The sequence below is a fragment of the Argopecten irradians genome, chromosome 2 (assembly GCF_041381155.1).
Source record: "Argopecten irradians isolate NY chromosome 2, Ai_NY, whole genome shotgun sequence".
Taxonomy (NCBI): Eukaryota; Metazoa; Mollusca; class Bivalvia; order Pectinida; family Pectinidae; genus Argopecten; species Argopecten irradians.
The window spans coordinates 62738155-62762984 of record NC_091135.1 but is presented as its reverse complement, the minus strand read 5'-3'; the positions used below and the strand labels follow the sequence as shown (position 1 = coordinate 62762984).

At 37.1% G+C, this 24830-nt stretch overlaps 1 protein-coding gene across 5 annotated transcripts in view; it reads right to left on the bottom strand.

Annotated features, from left to right (window-relative positions):
* Window positions 1-9970: 9970 nt before the first annotated feature.
* The window catches only part of LOC138316191 (hepatocyte nuclear factor 4-gamma-like), a 47548-nt gene continuing 32688 nt past the window's right edge, over window positions 9971-24830 (bottom strand). For 3 of the 5 annotated variants that reach the window (XM_069257764.1, XM_069257763.1, XM_069257759.1), the window contains exons 2-7: window positions 16444-16737; window positions 16126-16241; window positions 15787-15939; window positions 15376-15616; window positions 14655-14891; window positions 9971-14352 (exon numbers count right to left, since the gene is read on the bottom strand). In XM_069257764.1, the coding sequence (XP_069113865.1) occupies window positions 13958-14352; window positions 14655-14891; window positions 15376-15616; window positions 15787-15939; window positions 16126-16241; window positions 16444-16737 (1436 nt within the window). In that variant the 3' untranslated portion in view covers window positions 9971-13957. Of the gene's footprint in view, window positions 14353-14654; window positions 14892-15375; window positions 15617-15786; window positions 15940-16125; window positions 16242-16443; window positions 16738-18228; window positions 18648-21522; window positions 21659-24830 lie in introns of those variants that run through there. The other 2 variants (XM_069257761.1, XM_069257760.1) reach the window with 2 other exon arrangements.

Here is a 24830-nt window from a genome sequence, read left to right as displayed (position 1 = left end):
ATCAATCACATGTTCCAACACCCTACCACTAACCATCCGTCACATGTTAAACAATCTACCACTAACCATCCATCATGTGTTCCAACATTCTACCACTAACCCTCCATCACATGTTCAACATTCTACCACTAACCATCTATCACATGTTCAACACTCTACCACTAACCATCCATCATGTGTTCCAACATTCTACCACTAACCATCCATCTACATTCTACCACTAACCATCCATCACATTTTCAACACTCTACCACTAACCATCCATCACATGTTCCAACACTCTACCACTAACCATCCATCACATGTTCAACAATCTACCACTAACCATCCATCACATGTTCCAACACTCTACCACTAACCATCCATCACATGTTCAACATTCTACCACTAACCATCCATCACATGTTCAACACTCTACCAATAACCATCCATCATGTGTTCCAACATTCTACCACTAACACATCCATCCAGTCACTCAACATCACAACTATCACATCATCAATGTTTCCAACACTCTACCACTAACCATCCATCAGTTCCAACACTCTACCACTAACATCCATCACATGTTCCAACACTCTACCATAACCATCCATCACATGTTCAACACTCTACCACTAACCATCCATCATTGTTCCAACACTCTACCACTAACCATCCATCATGTTCAACACTCTACACTAACATCATCACATGTTCCAACACTCTAACCATCCATCACATGTTCCAACATCTCACTAACCATCCATCACATGTTCAACACTCTAACATCACAGTTCCAACACTCTATCCATCCATCAATGTTCCAACACTCTACCACTAACCATCCATCACATGTTCCAACACTCTACCACTAACCATCCATCATCATGTTCCAACACTCTACCACCATAACCATCCATCATCACATGTTCCAACACTCTACCACACTAACCATCCATCACATGTTCCAACACTCTACCACTAACCATCCATCACATGTTCAACACTCTACCACTAACCATCCATCACATGTTCCAACACTCTACCACTAACCATCCATCACATGTTCCAACACTCTACCACTAACCATCCATCACATGTTCAACACTCTACCACTAACCATCCATCACATGTTCCAACATTCTATCATCACATGTTCCAACACTCTACCACTAACCATCCATCATGTTTCCAACACTCTACCACTAACCATCCATCACATGTTCCAACACTCTACCACTAACCATCCATCACATGTTCCAACACTCTACCACTAACCATCCATCACATGTTCCAACACTCTACCACTAACCATCCACATGTTCCAACACTCTACCACTAACCATCCATCACATGTTCCAACACTCTACCACTAACCATCCATCACATGTTCCAACACTCTACCACTAACCATCCATCACATGTTCCAACACTCTCTACCACTAACCATCCATCACATGTTCCAACACTCTACCACTAACCATCCATCACATGTTCCAACACTCTACCACTAACCATCCATCACATGTTCAACATTCTACCACTAACCATCCATCACATGTTCAACACTCTACCACTAACCATCCATCATGTGTTCCAACATTCTACCACTAACCATCCATCACATGTTCCAACACTCTACCACTAACCATCCATCACATGTTCCAACACTCTACCACTAACCATCCATCACATGTTCCAACACTCTACCACTAACCATCCATCACATGTTCCAACACTCTACCACTAACCATCCATCACATGTTCAACACTCTACCACTAACCATCCATCACATGTTCCAACACTCTACCACTAACCATCCATCACATGTTCCAACACTCTACCACTAACCATCCATCACATGTTCCAACACTCTACCACTAACCATCCATCATGTGTTCCAACACTCTACCACTAACCATCCATCACATGTTTCCAACACTCTACCACTAACCATCCATCACATGTTCCAACACTCTACCACTAACCATCCATCACATTGTTCCAACACTCTACCACTAACCATCCATCACATGTTCCAACACTCTACCACTAACCATCCATCACATGTTCCAACACTCTACCACTAACCATCCATCACATGTTCCAACACTCTACCACTAACCATCCATCACATGTTCCAACACTCTACCACTAACCATCCATCACATGTTCCAACACTCTACCACTAACCATCCATCACATGTTCCAACACTCTAGTGCTAACCATCCATAACCATCCATCACATGTTCCAACACTCTACCACTAACCATCCATCACATGTTCCAACACTCTACCACTAACCATCCATCACATGTTCCAACACTCTACCACTAACCATCCATCACATGTTCAACACTCTACCACTAACCATCCATCACATGTTCCAACACTCTACCACTAACCATCCATCACATGTTTCCAACACTCACACTACCACCATAACCATCCACATCACATGTTCCAACACTCTACCACTAACCATCCATCACATGTTCCAACACTCTACCACTAACCATCCATCACATGTTCCAACACTCTACCACTAACCATCCATCACATGTTCCAACACTCTACCACTAACCATCCATCCATCACATGTTCCAACACTCTACCACTAACCATCCATCACATGTTCCAACACTCTACCACATAACCATCCATCACATGTTCCAACACTCTACCACTAACCATCCATCACATGTTCCAACACTCTACCACTAACCATCCATCACATGTTCCAACACTCTACCACTAACCATCCATCACATGTTCCAACACTCTACCACTAACCATCCATCACATGTTCCAACACTCTACCACTAACCATCCATCACATGTTCCAACACTCTACCACTAACCATCCATCATTGTTCCAACACTCTACCACTAACCATCCATCACATGTTCCAACACTCTACCATAACCACTAACCATCCATCATGTGTTCCAACACTCTACCACTAACCATCCATCACATGTTCCAACACTCTACCACTAACCATCCATCACATGTTCCAACACTCTACCACTAACCATCCATCACATGTTCAACAATCTACCACTAACCCTCCATCACATGTTCAACAATCTACCACTAACCATCCATCACATGTTCCAACACTCTACCACTAACCATCCATCACATGTTCAACACTCTACCACTAACCATCCATCACATGTTCCAACACTCTACCACTAACCATCCATCACATGTTTCCAACACTCTACCACTAACCATCCATCACATGTTCCAACACTCTACCACTAACCATCCATCACATGTTCCAACACTCTACCACTAACCATCCATCACATGTTCCAACACTCTACCACTAACCATCCATCACAGTTCCAACACTCTACCACTAACCATCCATCACATGTTCCAACACTCTACCACTAACCATCCATCACATGTTCCAACACTCTACCACTAACCATCCATCACATGTTCCAACACTCTACCACTAACCATCCATCACATGTTCCAACACTCTACCACTAACCATCCATCACATGTTCAACACTCTACACTAACCATCCTCAATGTTCCAACACTCTACCACTAACCATCCATCACATGTTCAACACTCTACCACTAACCATCCATCACATGTTCCAACACTCTACCACTAACCATCCATCACATGTTCCAACACTCTACCACTAACCATCCATCACATGTTCCAACACTCTACCACTAACCATCCATCACATGTTCCAACACTCTACCACTAACCATCCATCACATGTTCCAACACTCTACCACTAACCATCCATCACATGTTCCAACACTCTACCACTAACCATCCATCATGTGTTCCAACACTCTACAACTAACCCTCCATCACATGTTCAACAATCTACCACTAACCATCCATCACATGTTCCAACACTCTACCACTAACCATCCATCACATGTTCCAACACTCTACCACTAACCATCCATCATGTGTTCCAACACTCTACCACTAACCATCCATCACATGTTCCAACACTCTACCACTAACCATCCATCACATGTTCCAACACTCTACCACTAACCATCCATCACATGTTCCAACACTCTACCACTAACCATCCATCACATGTTCCAACACTCCACTAACCACTAACCAACATCCATCCTCCATCAATGTTCCAACACTCTACCACTAACCATCCATCACATGTTCAACACTCTCCACTAACCATCCATCAATGTTCCAACACTCTACCATAACCATCCATCACATGTTCCAACACTCTACCACTAACCATCCATCACATGTTCCAACACTCTACTACCACTAACCATCCATCATCACATGTTCCAACACTCTACCACTAACCATCCATCAAACACTCCATACCATCCATCATGTGTTCCAACACTCTACCACTAACCATCCATCACATGTTCCAACACTCTCTACCACTAACCATCCATCCACATGTTCCAACACTCTACCACTAACCATCCATCACATGTTCCAACACTCTACCACTAACCATCCATCACATGTTCCAACACTCTACCACTAACCATCCATCATATGTTCCAACACTCTACCACTAACCATCCATCACATGTTCCAACACTCTACCACTAACCATCCATCATGTGTTCCAACACTCTACCACTAACCATCCATCACATGTTCCAACACTCTACCACTAACCATCCATCACATGTTCCAACACTCTACCACTAACCATCCATCACATGTTCCAACACTCTACCACTAACCATCCATCACATGTTCCAACACTCTACCACTAACCATCCATCACATGTTCAACACTCTACCACTAACCATCCATCACATGTTCCAACACTCTACCACTAACCATCCATCACATGTTCCAACACTCTACCACTAACCATCCATCACATGTTCCAACACTCTACCACTAACCATCCATCACATGTTCCAACACTCTACCACTAACCATCCATCACATGTTCCAACACTCTACCACTAACCATCCATCATGTGTTCCAACACTCTACCACTAACCATCCATCACATGTTCCAACACTCTACCACTAACCATCCATCACATGTTCCAACACTCTACCACTAACCATCCATCACATGTTCCAACACTCTACCACTAACCATCCATCACATGTTCCAACACTCTACCACTAACCATCCATCACATGTTCCAACACTCTACCACTAACCATCCATCACATGTTCCAACACTCTACCACTAACCATCCATCACATGTTCCAACACTCTACCACTAACCATCCATCACATGTTCCAACACTCTACCACTAACCATCCATCACATGTTCCAACACTCTACCACTAACCATCCATCACATGTTCCAACACTCTACCACTAACCATCCATCACATGTTCCAACACTCCTACCAATAACCATCCATCACATGTTCCAACACTCTACCACTAACCATCCATCACATGTTCCAACACTCTACCACTAACCATCCATCATGTGTTCCAACACTCTACCACTAACCATCCATCACATGTTCCAACACTCTACCACTAACCATCCATCACATGTTCCAACACTCTACCACTAACCATCCATCACATGTTCCAACACTCTACCACTAACCATCCATCACATGTTCCAACACTCTACTAACTAACCATCCATCACATGTTCCAACACTCTACCACAACCACTACATTTTCCAACACTCTACCACATACCAACCATCCATCACATGTTCCAACACTCTACTAACCATCATCAACCAACATCCATCATCAATGTTCCAACACTCTACCACTAACCATCCATCATCACATTCCAAAACACTCTACCACTAACCATCCATCACATGTTCCAACACTCTACCACTAACCATCCATCACATGTTCCAACACTCTACCACTAACCATCCATCACATGTTCCAACACTCTACCACTAACCATCCATCACATGTTCCAACACACTCTACCACTAACCATCCATCACATGTTCCAACACTCTACCACTAACCATCCATCACATGTTCCAACACTCTACCACTAACCATCCATCATCATGTGTTCCAACACTCTACCACTAACCATCCATCACATGTTCCAACACTCTACCACTAACCATCCATCACATGTTCCAACACTCTACTACCACTAACCATCCATCACATGTTCCAACACTCTACCACTAACCATCCATCACATGTTCACACTACCACTAACCATCCATCACATGTTCCAACACACTCTACCACTAACCATCCATCACATGTTCCAACACTCTACCACTAACCATCCATCACATGTTCCAACACTCTACCACTAACCATCCATCACATGTTCCAACACTCTACCACTAACCATCCATCACATGTTCCAACACTCTACCACTAACCATCCATCACATGTTCCAACACTCTACCACTAACCATCCATCACATGTTCCAACACTCTACCACTAACCATCCATCACATGTTCCAACACTCTACCACTAACCATCCATCACATGTTCCAACACTCTACCACTAACCATCCATCACATGTTCCAACACTCTACCACTAACCATCCATCACATGTTCCAACACTCTACCACTAACCATCCATCACATGTTCCAACACTCTACCACTAACCATCCATCACATGTTCCAACACTCTACCACTAACCATCCATCACATGTTCCAACACTCTACCACTAACCATCCATCACATGTTCCAACACTCTACCACTAACCATCCATCACATGTTCCAACACTCTACCACTAACCATCCATCACATGTTCCAACACTCTACCACTAACCATCCATCACATGTTCCAACACTCTACCACTAACCATCCATCACATGTTTCCAACACTCTACCACTAACCATCCATCACATGTTCCAACACTCTACCACTAACCATCCATCACATGTTCCAACACTCTACCACTAACCATCCATCACATGTTCCAACACTCTACCACTAACCATCCATCACATGTTCCAACACTCTACCACTAACCATCCATCACATGTTCCAACACTCTACATCAACATCACACTAACCATCCATCACATGTTCCAACACTCTACCACTAACCATCCATCACATGTTCCAACACTCTACCACTAACCATCCATCATATGTTCCAACACTCTACCACTAACCATCCATCACATGTTCCAACACTCTACCACTAACCATCCATCACATGTTCCAACACTCTACCACCATAACCATCCATCATCACATGTTCCAACACTCTACCACTAACCATCCATCACATGTTCCAACACTCTACCACTAACCATCCATCACATGTTCCAACACTCTACCACTAACCATCCATCACATGTTCCAACACTCTACCACTAACCATCCATCACATGTTCCAACACTCTACCACTAACCATCCATCACATGTTCCAACACTCTACCACTAACCATCCATCACATGTTCCAACACTCTACCACTAACCATCCATCACATGTTCCAACACTCTACCACTAACCATCCATCACATGTTCCAAGTTCCAACACTCTACCACTAACCATCCATCACATGTTCCAACACTCTACCACTAACCATCCATCACATGTTCCAACACTCTACCACTAACCATCCATCACATGTTCCAACACTCTACCACTAACCATCCATCACATGTTCCAACACTCTACCACTAACCATCCATCACATGTTCCAACACTCTACCACTAACCATCCATCACATGTTCCAACACTCTACCACTAACCATCCATCACATGTTCCAACACTCTACCACTAACCATCCATCACATGTTCCAACACTCTACCACTAACCATCCATCACATGTTCCAACACTCTACCAAACCATCCATCACATGTTCCAACACTCTACCACTAACCATCCATCACATGTTCCAACACTCTACCACTAACCATCCATCACATGTTCCAACACTTCTACCACTAACCATCCATCACATCCAACACTCTACCAAACCATCCATCACATGTTCCAACACTCTACCACTAACCATCCATCACATGTTCAACAACACTCTACCACTAACCATCCATCATCATGTGTTCCAACACTCTACCACTAACCATCCATCACATGTTCCAACACTCTACCACTAACCATCCATCATTTTCCAACACTCTACCACTAACCATCCATCACATGTTCAACACTCTACCACTAACCATCCATAATGTTCCAACACTCTACCACTAACCATCCATCACATGTTCCAACACTCGACCACTAACCATCCATCACATATGTTCCAACACTCTACCACTAACCATCCATCACATGTTCAACACTCTACCACTAACCATCCATCACATGTTCCAACACTCTACCACTAACCATCCATCACATGTTCCAACACTCTACCACTAACCATCCATCATGTGTTCCAACACTCTACCACTAACCATCCATCACATGTTCCAACACTCTACCACTAACCATCCATCACATGTTCCAACACTCTACCACTAACCATCCATCACATGTTCCAACACTCTAGCGCTAACCATCCATCACATGTTCCAACACTCTTCCACTAACCATCCATCATGTTCCAACACTCTACCATTAACCATCCATCATGTGTTCCAACACTCTACCACTAACCATCCATCACATGTTCCAACACTCTACCACTAACCATCCATCATGTGTTCCAACACTCTACCACTAACCATCCATCACATGTTCCAACACTCTACCACTAACCATCCATCACATGTTCCAACACTCTACCACTAACCATCCATCACATGTTCCAACACTCTACCACTAACCATCCATCACATGTTCCAACACTCTACCACTAACCATCCATCACATGTTCCAACACTCTACCACTAACCATCCATCACATGTTCCAACACTCTACCACTAACCATCCATCACATGTTCCAACACTCTACCACTAACCATCCATCACATGTTCCAACACTCTACCACTAACCATCCATCACATGTTCAACACTCTACCACTAACCATCCATCACATGTTCCAACACTCTACCACTAACCATCCATCACATGTTCCAACACTCTACCACTAACCATCCATCACATGTTCCAACACTCTACCACTAACCATCCATCACATGTTCCAACACTCTACCACTAACCATCAATCATGTGTTCCAACATTCTACCCTTAACCCCCGCCTTCAGCTGTTTCAAAATTCTACAATTATCCCCCGTCAGCTGTTCCATCATTCTACCATTAGCCCTCCATCAGGTGTTCCAACATTCTTCCATTAACCCCTTCTTCAGCTGTTCCAACATTCTAACATTAGACCATCCATCATGTGTTTCAATATTCTACAATAAGCTTTCCATCAGGTGTTTCAACATGCTACCACTAGCCCTCCATCAGGTGTTCCAACATTCTACCATTAGCCCTGCATCAGGTGTTCCAACATTTTACCATTAGCCCTGCATCAGGTGTTCCAACATTCTACCATTAGCCCCTCTGTAAGCTGTTCTAACATTCTACCATTAGAACATCCATCAGGTGTTTCAATATTCTACCATTAGCCCTCCATCAGGTGTTTGTTTTAGCATTCTGCCACTTGCCCTCCATCAGGTTTTTTTTTTAGCATTCTACCATTAGTCCTCCGTCAGCTGTTCCAACTTTCTACCATTAGCCCTGCATCAGGTGTTCCAACATTCTACCATTAGCCCTGCATCAGGTCTTCCAACATTTTACCATTAGACCCTTCATCAGTTGTTCCAACATTCTACCATTAGACCATCCATCAGGTGTTCCAACATTCTGCTATTAGCCTTGCATCAGGTGTTCTTTCAAGTCTTATTTTATCTCAAATTATTTACAGTCAAATCTGCTATAAAGGACACTTGTTAAAAGGGCAGACTCAACATTTGGTGAAATTTACTTTATAATTGATCTCTGTATAAAGGACACCTGTCAAAATAGGACATTTTTGCTATGGTCCTTTGGTGTCCTTTATAGACAGGTTTGACTGTGTATAAAACAGTAGAAAATGAGGACTCAAACACTTCAGTAGTTTGTTTGATTGTTTATTGTAATCTAATGAGAACAGCTTTTGTGATTCATCTGTGTTAATGATTAAAATTAACATAAAACATTGCCTTTTATCTCAAAGTCTATCAAGGCTCTGTTTATTAGCTGCCACAAGTGTTACCTTCTATCAAGTGATTACAAATGAAATCATTAATACCACCTGTTTTGTACAAGTGAACTTGTGATAACCCTATATATCTCCCATTGTGTTCATCAAGTTTCATCTTAATTGATTCAATACATTCCACCTACAGTGTGACAAAGCACACTAACAACACCTTCATATTGAAACATCATCCGGCTATAGTGTAGTGATTGTTTATCAGTTCTTCAATATATTTACTTTCAGAAAATATAATATCCATATTTGATTTAAGTGAATGTAATGGGTTAAGCTTCAAAAGAATAATACAATAAAACACAAATATAAGCATACTTATTTCAGGGCAACCAAGTTTTAGTGGAATATAACAGTTAGTATATCAAATGATGAATTTGCATATTTCGATAATTACTATTTCATTCAAATTAGATAAAATTCAATTAGAACAATCAGATTTTAATGCAAAATTTCTGATGTGTAAAGCACTGATATAAGGTTTTACCTATAAAATATATATTTTAGAGTAACAGGTTAAAGTACGCTTACAGTAAGCTCAGTGCTGTGGACTTGCACAAGTCTCCTCTTTGATATATTTTTTTCTGTACTGAAGTGGAAATCCGCTGTTAACATTTAAATTAGTATAACTTACATTTGCTGTCAGAACTTTGTATTTTGGATAAAATTTCATATATACCCATACTTCCCCTATCTCAAATTCAATTTGTTCTCTGCATGACCACGAATAAAAATTCATTCATAAAACATTTGTAGTCTTATTTTTTTTTATTAAAAATCTATATATTTATTTCATATACAATCTATGTACAAGAATTGAAATATATTGCATACTTGAATGACTCTTTTTCACATTAGATGCGAGATAGCTATGAGATAGCTACATAACACACAGCACACAAAAAACACACGGATATATTATACAACTTTCTAATAGGAACGTTTCTCTTACAATTATAGGAATGAGAAATTTTTTTCAAAAAATTTGGAATTTACATTGTAGGTAGGTTTTGAAATTATTTATAGAATTATGCCAAATTGATTCTTTTTCAGGTCTACCAAAAAGTTTTTTTCTTAATTCCCTAAGAATAAGCATTTTGTTTTTAATGATTTTTTTAATAAGTAATTCTTGACATTGGATAATGTAAGTATTGCTATATAGTTCTCAATTGAGCCCCAGATCAATTTTCAGTTGATGATAAATTTTAGATATAGATTTTTATGTATAGATTAGTCCTAAACATTTCTGTACATCTGATATAATCCTCTATTGTCAGATCATACCTCTGTCACTTTATAATCAGGTAATCCAAATCTTCTATTGTAGAGATATATTGTATAAGGACACAATTAAAATTAAGTGGGAAAGGTTCCTGAGAGAGTTGTGTAATCAAAGCTTGGCTTTATGTTAAAAAAACATGATTTTGTATAAAGATTCTACTTAATATGAAACCATAATGATATTTGTCACAAGCATGAATTAATAAGACAATTGAATCATATGATGGTGGTCGTTTCACGAATTTGAGTGATATTTGTCATTGGATTATTTTTCAATTTCTAGGACACTTTTAAGGCAATGATAAAAGGCAGTAAAGCACACCAAACAGACATAAATTTTATAAGCTTTAGCAACACTAACTATCAGTAATGGGACAATTTTAAGGCTGAGATCAGTAAATAATAAGTAACTAAAAATCAACATTACCAGTTGACTGGGATGGTTCTTCTCCACGACTGTCTAAAGCTAGACAACTCTTTTTTCCATAATTTTTATGTCATTTGCAGTATTTAAAGCAAAGCTATTTAGACTATCTAATATTGACTTTTATCAAATCACAAAAACAGGAGTAACCTCCCCTGAGATCCTAGGCAAGGAAATATGGGATGGTTTCTTTAACTTGGGAAACTAATAATAATTAGTATACATTATATTTATTGCTAAATTAATACAAGAATAAGAACTCTTTATTGTATGGAGAAATGTGTTCCCCGGCACTTAACTGTCTATGGTACCTCTACCGACTAGGTGATATGTTGAGCAATTGATATCATCCTAATTAGTTTTAATTCTGTTACAATAGACAACTTCATATAAACAATGAAATTATCACAATATAAAATTTTAATGTTCATATGACACCAAAATATGCGTATTATATATGGTTATAGAATTGACATTTAAAATTACACTGTATAACAAAATTAAGAAAAAAAAAATTGCATTGATTTCGTCAATCTTTCTCATCCACAATAGCATACATTCCTAACTCAGCACCAACCTTATAAAATGTGCATAATAACTACCCTTCATCATAAACATACTCTAGGTCGGTTACCATGGTAACATGTAATTGTAAAAATAAAACATTATTATGTACACACAATGATAAAACATGTTAGTAACATTGTATTTTGTGTTAGTTACCATGGCGACGTTAGTATACGTCTATTAAATAAGGGTTAGGCTGTAACCATAGTAATATTTGCATGTCACCATGGTTACGTAAATTTGTCTGTAAAAGTTTTATATCTTTTACCATGATAATATGTACACTTAATAATAACGGTTTCCAGATTAATATAATTCATCTTATGTTGTTACCATAGTTAGATGTAATAGTTTCTCTATCAACTTTTTAGGTCTATTGTCATAGTAATTTATGCCATAAATTTTCAAATATTTCTGTTTTTAATATATTTTCAATAATGATGGCAAGTACAAATTAGCAATGGCACTGTGGCATCAATAGAACGGTTCTCTAGGAACTTCAATAATCAAAGTAAAGCTGAATCTGATAGTTATTCACAACAATACTAATTGATAATTTCACCATGAAACAATGAACATTTAAAACTATGTTTCATGATTATTCAAACAACTCAGTAAATATCCTTACTCAGAAATGTTATTAGGATGGACATCAAGTAATAAATTCAAACAAATATTGAATATTCCACAACAGTTTAAGTATGCCATCTTGTTGATTCACAAACACAATAGCAATTAAATACATCTGGACATTACAAGTCAATAAATAGTTCCAGAAGTTAGGTTTTCTTTATATGAAACTATAACGTCAAAAGGAGGATGTCTGACTATTTTGGTCCATAACAGTTTATCATCAATGTACTATTTTCAATAATTGGTAAGAAAGTTTTTCAAGCTTTTAAAATCTTTTAAAATCTTATTAAAATTAAAATACCGTACTTCTTTTCTATCTCTTTTGATTATATGCAGTGTCTGCAGACAAGTCCCAAACTAACACAAACTTACATCTACCACACAAAAACACAGTTTTACAAAATGTTTAATTAGGCACAGAATCATTTACATAAGATTTAATTCATCAATCAACATTTTTAATCAAAAGACCAGTATAGTTAAACTATAACAACAATACATCACCCTCTTAATCCCCTACAGGGCCTACATTTAGTTACAACCTCTGGATGTAGGACTGTAAGTCACAAATTTCTGAGAATGGCTTTAAAAAAAAAAAAAAAAAAACAAAGACATACAATAAACAATCTTACATATATGTAGCTCTTTTCAAACAAATTCAGCAAGCTGATTATCACACTACAGATATATGGAAGCACAAATTTGGTTCTTCTGAAAGCTACAGGTCGCTGGAAACTTTTCAACATTATCTCACGACCTTCTCAGATCAAATAGCACAGGAGTTGTCTCCCCTGTAATATGGAATGATAAGTAGTATAGAAATGGGCCCCACTCATTAACACACCACCATTGTGTCCAGTTTGGTATTTTTAGTGAATTCAAAATGTCATTTAAGACAAAAGAAACTTTCATCTTGATAAATGAGTTTTAAAATGTTAACATGATCACAGCACTTCCTGTTTGAACCTCTGTTGCGGGGTCATTGCGACCTTGTAAGATTCTGAGGTGGTGGGGAGAGTTGGTGATGCCACTGGGCTGTGTCCATTAGGAATGCGAATTGTTCCGTGGTCTAGCATGGCCCCGGCCATGGACGTGCTACATAACAGGTGGTCTGCCGTGAGAGAAGTCGAGGATATATGTTCTATGGGGTTATGTAGCAGGGAGAGTCCGAGAGGAGGGCTCTGACTGGCCGTCGGGGACATGTGGGGAAGGTCCATCCCCTGGGGCATGGCGAGGTGTTCTCCCATAGGATCCTGGAAACTGGGTATCTCGAGTGACGGCTCGAGGGAGGTCGGGGTGTTTGTGGCCGATGTGGGATCAGACGCTGCAGCAGCTGCTCCTGTAGTTATACAACATAGACTGGTTACAGGAGATAAAACACTTTTATTTTTCAGTTGTATGGAATTAATACACACCTCATAGTAGATTTCATAGTAGAGTGCATTATAGTGTAGAATATGATTCAGTAATCATTTAATTAGCAAACACATTTACATGATTGTACATTTGATTTTTAAAAAGTTTTGCTCAAATTCATAAAGTGGTATATCATGTTCAGTATAGAACATATCTGTAAACTACATGAAGGTCATTGCCTTCTATAAGAATAACAGTGAAAACCAAGGATTGATAAACACTTACCTCCCAGTAACATTTCCTGGAGAAGGTTGTCAATATGTGCCATACCAAACAGTTTGGCAAACTGGACCTGTTCAATCATCTGCCATGTGATACTCTGGAGGGGAGGGAGGAGGAGAAGGATCTCACCAAAGCGCCCTCTGGTGTCGTACTGGCGATCGTTTACATAGTCCTCCAAATTAACCTGGATCTGGTAACGGAAGTTTTTGATCTTCTGAGGATCACTCAAACCTTTAGCATCTACAACAAGTAAATAGATATATTATACATATGGCTTTAAACAATTCTATTTTGTTTATATCAACCACAAAGTACAGAACATAATTTATGATGTAAAATGATTGGACAACAGTTTAAGTCAAATGTATCAATTTTGATTCCAATGTGATATCATTTTAGGAATACTGGAGCCCATTGAACTTGTTTTACAATCTTAGTGACATGCTTTCTAAAAGCTATATGATCAGTACTAATAAATAAGTAAGATGTTCTTGGCACTCATTATACTGGGTTTTTAAGGCCCATTGCTTCATAAAGTGGCTTCTATTATCTTTTTTAATTAAATGTTTTCATGACTATAAATTTAAGTTTCAAGTATGATTAAACTGTAGAGAAGTATTCTAAAATACATAAAAGTAAATACAGACATATATCACTGAGTCTACTTTTTAAGGACGTTGTATGGACATTGTATACGAGGTATATGTATTAGCATTATCCTTACCTGGATCAAAGAAGACAATAGCTTTCAAACAAGCAAACTCAGAATCATCTATCTGTACCTCCCTAAGGGGGCCCGTCAGTTCATCGAGGATCCGCGATGCCACACGGCCCATATCTGCATCCTGACAATGGCGAGGAATGATGTTATCATTGCCGAGCAACAACATGTCATTTGATGACATGGATCGCCTGGCACAACCAAGGACTAAATGTTCACCAGCATGGGCACGGAGCAGAGCAACCTAAAAGGAACAAAACCAAAATTACAGTACTGTATAATATCATAAACTGTAGAGACATAATGCCTTCACCATAGTCAGAGGACACATTCAGAAGGAATGAGATAGAAAAGTACAGTACATGGGTAACAATACACTCTTTATATACTTTATCAAAATCTTGTATTACACACCTGGTCGTCTAAGGGGAGTTCACAGAAGCAGGGAATGTATTTGGCCCATTCGACCAACACGAGGAGCTGTTGTTTCATTGACTCTGCCACATCATCTGTTGTAGCTACGTTTCTTTGTGCGGTATCGAGCAGACCAGCAGCAGGGGAGGTAATCTGTTCAAAACATAAACATTTACAAACGTAAATCAAGCTGTAATTTACAGGTTTTATGTTCTTTAGTACAGCAAGATTTAACTTTTCACCTATCAAAGTTGGACCTGATAGGCAGTCCATGTAAGGAAGGGTTGCTGTAGTATAGAGCAATGAATCTGTAACCATGGTAACTATGTACAAACATACCTGTCGTGACAAGATTTCTGCGTTTAATAATGTGCTGACTGACAAGGTTGTATTCTGTCCTACATCTTCATAACTTGTCCTACGTACACTAATCCTATCCCTCTCATTCTGTACAGCTGCAAAAACAATGTTCATCAATTGAAATCTCCTTCATTTAGTAACACTTCATGTGTTGATATGACTTGTTTCATGACAAACATTTCAATACAAATGTCCTAAAATAGGCACAGATTATGAAGGTCAATTCTGATAATAATTGATTTTTAAAGTATAATCAATAAAACCATCACTTATACAAATTAACTCCTGTTGAATTACCTTCTTTTTTCATTCCTGCGCGGAAACACTTGCGAAGACGACAGTAGCGGCATTGGTTTCGCTTGTCCTTATCCACTACACAGTTACGACTGAAGCGACAGGTATACACATGGTTTTTTCGAACACTACGTCTAAAGAATCCTTTACAACCATCACAGCTTGAGGCTCCGTAATGTTTACCCGTGGCCCGATCGCCACAGATCGCACAGTACTGGCTCATTCCGTGAGTGGGAGAGGACGGATTGGAGGTCACAGGCATTGGCCCCAGGGCACCCATGCTCATCTCTGGGGAATCTACAACACATCAAAAAATTGGTATTATCACTCATAATATACCGGCCTTGTCTGCAGGTCAATCTATGGTTTAGTGGCTATAAAGTTGTTTTTTTCTGAAATTAAAATAAAGTAAAGAATTAATAGAAGTAACATAGTTCCATGGTATGGACCAGTTGTTACCATGACGCCTGTTTATCATCATATTTAAATGACATATAAAACAATGATGTACAGAAATGTGAATCTGAACCAACACAGGTACATTTAAAATGTAATAAAATATTCATAATATTCAACGGAAAATTTTAAATCAAAGACATTTGCAGTTCAATATTTGAAGCACCTCTAGAAAATAAAGCTATCCGTTTGATGATTTTGTACATCATAAATTGTTCCCCAAAGCTTTTAATACTGTAAGACTGTCTATAACAAAATCAACAAATGATATGCACGTCATGATAAAAAAGGTATTATTTCACATGTGGATATCATTCCGCGGATGAAGTAACGAATATCAAGTACCCTCTACTAACCTGTGGGTTGTATGAGGAATTAACCCCTACACAAACAAGCTACAGAATACAACTGTAGTTATTGTCCTTACATCTTCTTACCAACAACATCAACAATCACTTCAAACTGATCCCGAATTCTCATCCAGCTGTTTGATCATGATATTATAAAGACAATTCTCACGGCCACATCTGACAGATACCATTCAAACCCGCCAGTCAAATGACTTGTATCATGGTTCTGTCCCAACGAGGCCTTATTTTAGACAAACAATAACTTGTATGAACAATGGGGTTCTTCAGATAACTTATCATCATCGCAGCCCTCCACACGACCAACTAGTACTTACAGGTCTGAAGACGTGCCTATTAACCATAATCCTCAAATTATTGGTACTATTATCTCTGTATATACACAATGCGTGCAGTTCTGCTTCAGACAAACAAATCATCAGATATCCTGTTAATCATTCTGCAGCAGCTCCACTGATGTTAACAGAAATTGACATCTATAATATTTAATCTACCAGTAGGTTGAAAACTTGTCTAATTAAAAACTTTAATTGACATAATAGCAAGTTGACAAAAAATGTAAGATTACTGTTAATCTTGTGTAACACTCCAACTCAACAAGTAGCAAAGTAAATGAGGACAAATAATGTGAACATCATGCCATGTAGTCTAAGTTTTCTTGTTGAGTACATAAGTCATGCTACATATTCTTTCCAGCTTCATTTCCAACTACAAAAGAAGTTTTCAAGTATATATATGGCTATATGAACTATTATGTTTGAGGATGATATTTACCAAAGACCAAACTAAGTGCAGTTAGGAAATACATAATTGAACATAAACTGATAAATGGCAATGTTTAACATTTAAAACCTTGAACAAAACTGTCTTCTAAGTTGTATGATTTGGTAATCCATTTGGTTAGTATCACCAACAATGAATGTCTCCACACAAGTGTCAGTGTTTATCAGCTGGTTATACGTACCTGGATCATAGTAAAACTCTCGGTGATGAAGTTGTGACTGGAGGTACGAATACAGCATTGTAGGTGATACTAATCACACAAATGTCTATTTCAAATTTGCTTTTCTCTATTTTATGACAAGAGAAAGCACAATGTTGTATGATTTTTCAGCAAAATCAGACAGTTTGTCAATTATAGAGAAAATTCTATTCCAAGCTTAATATGATGCTCCTTCGCTCACGGAATTGAAAGTAACCATTTACAAGTCGAGCCATCAATTTATAACACAGAATACTTAAGGTATTATGCCCATATAAGGTAAGATGAGATAACAAGCTGAACACTTAAGAGACAGTTCCATTGATGACAAGTTCGTACAGCTCTGATAGGTTGGATAGATAGAGCATCACCCTTATCTCTCTCCTCCAACGGGTAAAACCACAGCCCCTCCCCCTTACAGGTGTAGCCCTGCCCCTCCCATATACTGGCTCCCTAATCTTGACTGGGGGTCCCCATAGTTCATATTAAGTACTCCCCAAGGTAAGTTTGGGCTAATCAGTATTTATCTCCCCTTATCTACCACTTCACACCATGCAACGTAGTAGCAGCGCTGTGAGGAGAAGGACATTCCTGACGGCCACTATTTCTACCCTAGATATTCTCAATAGTACAATCTTAAGTGGACCTGCTAGGTGACAACTTGTTTACCTCAGTAATTCTAAATCTGGACAATATAAACACAATTTGTATCACTTCAGTCTGTAGTTCTTAATTGATTTCCTTGGATCTTCCTTCCCAAACACTGTCTATTTGTTTTGTAAGATAATAATTTTATGCTGCCATCAAGTAATGTCATTCATATATTTCCAAGATTTATGAATGGAACAAATTATTGTGGAAAAACTTAAACATATTACACAGATCTAGATAGATAAGCAATATAAATGTACAAACAAAAGATGGATAACACCAGAATTTCAAAAATTGGTTGACTTAAAAATCTTTAATCTTCTTCATGTAAGAGCTCCTTGAAACGCTATCTACCTAAGATTAAGTAAAACTGAGTAGGTAGGAATCAACAATTTTGGAAATTCCATTTTTTCCACACCTAAAATGTTTATTTCAGAAATCCTGTTTGTTTACGTATTATATTCAAAGGATCAAGTGTCAGGTTTATTTTCAAGGTCGTTTCCGATCTTAAGATAAGACATTCCAAATTTGTAAATGATTTTGTCCGACACCATCCCCAGACATTTTTTGCGAACCCACACATCTCCGAGAAGTCAGTCCACACCCTTTAGTATCGATTCCTGACAAGCCCGCCTGTAGTGGCATGGCATCATTTAGGAACTAAATACCATTTCTATTTCAAAGCCTTGGTTTAGACCACTGCTTGCAATTCACTACAGATAAATGATTTTGATTAGGTGTTTGCCTTGGAATTTTCATAAGATTCATTTTATAGTTAATTATATTTTTTTAAATAGTGTCTCTAACATAATGAAGTATTCAATTTTCAAATTCAAATATAATTAACTTATAGTAGTAAAGTTTGTATTTTAATCTGATGCTGACTAATTAAACAATAATAATGGGATTGTAAATATGTACCTTGTAGGTCTCATCTTCACTATAACAGTATGACATTATTTTTATTACTAACATAATCTGTCAATTGTAAGTACATTCTTACCATAAATATCCATGATATCATTAAGTTCTTTATTCTACATAATCATACTGCATAAATTCTCCAAGCATAATATATTAGGGTTGACCTGTACTAGTTTTCAAATATACAGGTTGTCAAAAAAGGTCTAAAAGTTGTAACAGGTTTGGGAAGGTCTACTTGACACGAGACCATGTATAACTGATGTCTGCAGATCCTCAGAGGCCCCCTGTTAGTTGGGTAATCCCTCGGTTCTGTTTATTTTGGATGTCAACTGACATCTATCTGGTCATTTAATCCACAGTTTGTTTGTAATGAGCAGAAGATGACCACTCCACTCTGCTGGACATTCCAACACAAGGTTAGCGTTGGGATTGATGAGTAATGTTGCTACTTTGTCCACACCAGGTGTTCAACAAGAACAGTGGTACCTATATAGTGTCAAACCGTTCTTCACATCCGGGCTCCCAGGCCACAGGCACCTTATATATTCCTTACTCTCAAGACTTGAGGTCATGACCTTTATTTGACCTTCATTTTGACCTTGGGTTCCTTCACACCATATTTAAAGACCCTTCCTAAATATTGCAGGATTATTCCAAATTAATCAGCAATATGCTCAGCAAAATCTTGGCATCATTAAACTGCAGTGAATCAAGTTCCGCATTTATATCCAAAGAAAATCAGAAAAAATTATATCGGTTAGCAAATAAGCGTTACCAAAAAATGGCAATTTTATTTGGATAATGTCAGATATGTATGTAAGATGTTATATTTGCTCTTTAAGTTACATGAATACATTAACAGCTAACTTTCTTATATAAGCATCATAAAAATGCAGATTGCACCTTAAATCAGGCTTTACTTTGCAATATTTAACTTCAATGCCCTTCATAACAGATCGAAGGTTCCATCATATTCACATGTATTTCTAGAGAGTTATAATTACAGACACACATTCATCTGTGTTGTGGACAAGAAGTTTGTATAGGAACTCATGAATTTGAAGATAAAATTTTCAGCTAATACAACTTTTTTTTAACTTTGAGTGAGACACACTGTTTCCATAAAATCATTAGCAGTGATAATTGCATTTTCAAACAAGCTTCCCAGTTTAGTTACAGTAAAAGTTAGGATCCATACTTGCACAATGAATCAAAAATAGAAGTAATACAATTATTTATTCAATATCTAAATGCTTTATATCATAATATTCATATTGTTTATTTTCTTACATATTTGTTCTTATATTTTTCTGCATTCAATGGTTTAAAAACAAATCATGGTTGTTACATGATATTAATGTGAATTGATCATAAGGCCTTAATATGGTTTCTGTATTTCTCCTAAATTTATCATAATATCAATGATTTTCTTTCTACATAAAAGATACCCATATAGCCTTGTTTACCTAGGATAATTAGTTGCATGACCTTGGCTTACGAAAGTATTAACATATCTGCATTGTCTAACAACTGATATACATCTTACTTATACATTAATTACCACACCTTGCATCTGGAACACAGGTAAAAATACATACCTGTATGGCCTTTAATGAATAAACCAAAAAATGTTTTTACATTTCACAATGTTAATAAAATTTTCTTCCTTAGATAAACAAGTAAATCAATAAATATACATACCAAGATGGACAAAGGTTATTCCATCCATTTCTGACTTGAGAGTATACATTTTTATAACAATCCTTGATTACGTATTTATTGTCATGAAGTCGTATGTAAATTTGTATCTATCTAAATTCTCCACCATACACACATTCAGTAACTGGAGATGAAGCAGTAATTGTGAGGAATTAATTCTTGACAGTGGAGATGTCAAGTTCAAGGTCAGAGAGTTTGTGGGTAGAGAGAGAGAAAAGATGCCGCTGTCTTTATAGTACAATGATAACAGCCTGGGATATAGTGGTCATCCCCAGCCTGATGAAACTTTGAATTGTGATAATCACACACCTAAATGTGACAGATAGATAGACTGTATCTATGTAGATAAAACACATGCAACGTGTAATAAATGAAGTACGTATATAGAAAATAGCAAAAACCAGATAAACAGTCTAATCTCAAGGTTATAATTCTACAAACTTCGTCAAGTGGAGTGATATTTTGATAAAACCTGAAGTTTCTTTTTGACCATTGACATTGGAGAATTTTTTAATTCCGATGAACATGGTTAACAATCTAATCTCAATATCGTAATTCTACAAACTTCGTCAAGTGGAGTGATATTTTGATAAAACCTGAAGTTTCTTTTTGACCATTGACATTGGAGAATTTTTTAATTCCGATGAACATGGTTAACAATCTAATCTCAATATCATAATTCTACAAACTTCGTCAAGTGGAGTGATATTTTAATTAAACCTGAAGTTTCTTTTTGAACATTGACATTGGAGAATTTTTTCAATTCTTTAATTCCAGTGAACATTGTTAATAATAGTGAAACAATTAAGTTTTAGAAATGCATGTCTACCATAGAATGGGAACAAAGTAAACTGAGGAGATTATGTCCTAGGCCAGCTGTTGCAGTAGTACTGACAGTTTAATTGTCATTAAATAATTAACTAGTAAAAGCTCTTTCAGAAAGTCAGAACTTTGTAAGATGTACGTCTTTCTATACAATCTGATTTAAACCATATATTGATTCTCACGCCATTGCGGTAAACCTCGATCCTCTCTGTTGCAACAGAGAGGAGGATTACCGAACCGAGGTGAAATCAAGATATGATTTTAATCAAATTGTCTTTCTATATAGATAAATAAAATGTTTATGTCAACATAGATTATCCTGAAATCTTAGATTTGTATAATCAAAAACTGTAATTTTGAGTGATATATAACTCTCTTCAATTAATTTTTTTCTTCTAGTTTTCAAGAAAATCATATAAAGATTGATATAAAGACAATTTCTATTCTATTTGGAGCCCAATTTGTGTAATCACACAGATAGTTAAACATTTAGAAAGTAAAAATTTCACCACAATATACTGAGGTCATGTCTATAATTACACATACCAGTATTCTATATTCCCAAGGCCAACTTTATATGAAGTTTTGACCTGACCCTATCTAATGTCATATGTCCTCGTTTCTAACCCTCTACCAAACGTATCTTGACCGAAATGTTCTGTACACAGCTATTTTAGTAACTTATATGAACAACATGCTTACTCTTGCCTTATTTTTTCTGTTGCAGTGTCAGCACATGACTATATTACAGTAAGGCTTTATCACCCACATGTATCACTCATTAATGCCTAGGCATTCTAAACTCTAAACTCACATACAATTGCATAAATTATTGATCAATAGTTTTTAAATTGATTCTTTTTTTTTTATACTTAAATTTTAAATTCAATAATCACTACGTACATCATCATTAAAATTTGACATATCTGTTATGGTTGATTAAACTTCACCATTTTCTATAATTACATGATTTATGGCACTAAAATCTTTATATTGGTTATAGAAGATTTTGTTTAGGATTGAGATGCTGAGTATCTTAATTTCTTAAAATATCTAAAACTAAAATATTTTCAACATTATGTTAAATTAAAATATTTTCAACAAACTATGCAGTTGAAATAATAGTTTTAGCAAATAACTAAATAGTTGTATGCCTTGATGGAAAATTTGAAGGGAATGTTGAAATGGAAAATGAAATAAAAATTTCTTCAACAGTATACTGATCAGATCTGATTTACATCAATTATTATCTACAGTAGCTATACGCAGTCAGATTACACTATATAAATCCCATTGTAGGAGATACACTATCACTGACTGATAAGTGTTCCCTCCCCCTGACCCTGATTATGCCACAGATAAATTTTATCCCCCTTACATCAGAATCACTGACTAACGGTACTATTGAAGATGATATAACAGGAAGGAATACTATCTCGCATCCACAAAGGATTTTAACAATAGATCTTCAAGTACAGACAATTAACACCACCTAATCAGGAACAATTAAAATCCTCTTAGCACAGATACACAGGAGCAGCACTTCCTTATCAATCAGCTACAAACCTGGCCGATAGTACAGTGTGAATTTCTCGTCAATATTTAAGAAACACTCAACTAAATCATAGTTGTTTCAAGATAAACATAAGCAGATAAGCCCAACAGTAAACTGACCAGTTCCAGGGGTGAGTGTTACACACCTATCACATCTCCCCAATATACATATTCGCATAGATTCCTGTGGCTTTTTGATAGTCGATTTCATCATTACTGGTAATTGACAGGGTACTTAGATAGATGTTCATGTTTAGATTAACTGATGGATATTGAACTCCTTGACACCAACTGTGTCTGCCACAATTATTCTGGGTAAGGGGAGGGCGTGTTTGTTGTTGTAGTCCCAATTTAGTAAATATTTATAATCAAAATTATGAAAAAAAAATTCAATTCAATCTTTATGATAACTGACATTTACACATAAAAGTCTTTGAATAAATATATATTCATGAAAAAAACACTCTCTTTCTTCTCTCAAAAAATTAAGCTACTTGTTCATTTAATATACTATTTTCATACAAATGCATGCATTGGAGTAAAATAATTCAGTTTTAAAAATAGCTCTAACATTATCCAGATAAATCAACAATTCCTATTGACATCAGTGTACACTTTTATATTCATCTGGAATATTATCATATTGTAATCAATTTACTGATAATGATATTATGTGGCCAACAGTCGCAGAAATGATAATTATATGATCATGATATATAAACTCTTTCATTATTATTTTTATTTTTTTTTTATTTTTAAAGTTAACGCTGAATTACAAGTTCAAGTTAACTTTTACTACTCAATAATAGTACAGTATATACATATTATCTCTTTATATAATATATAATGTGTCTTGGAAAGTCATTGCTAATGCAGAAACTTATCACTTTATCATGATGTTATTATCTGGA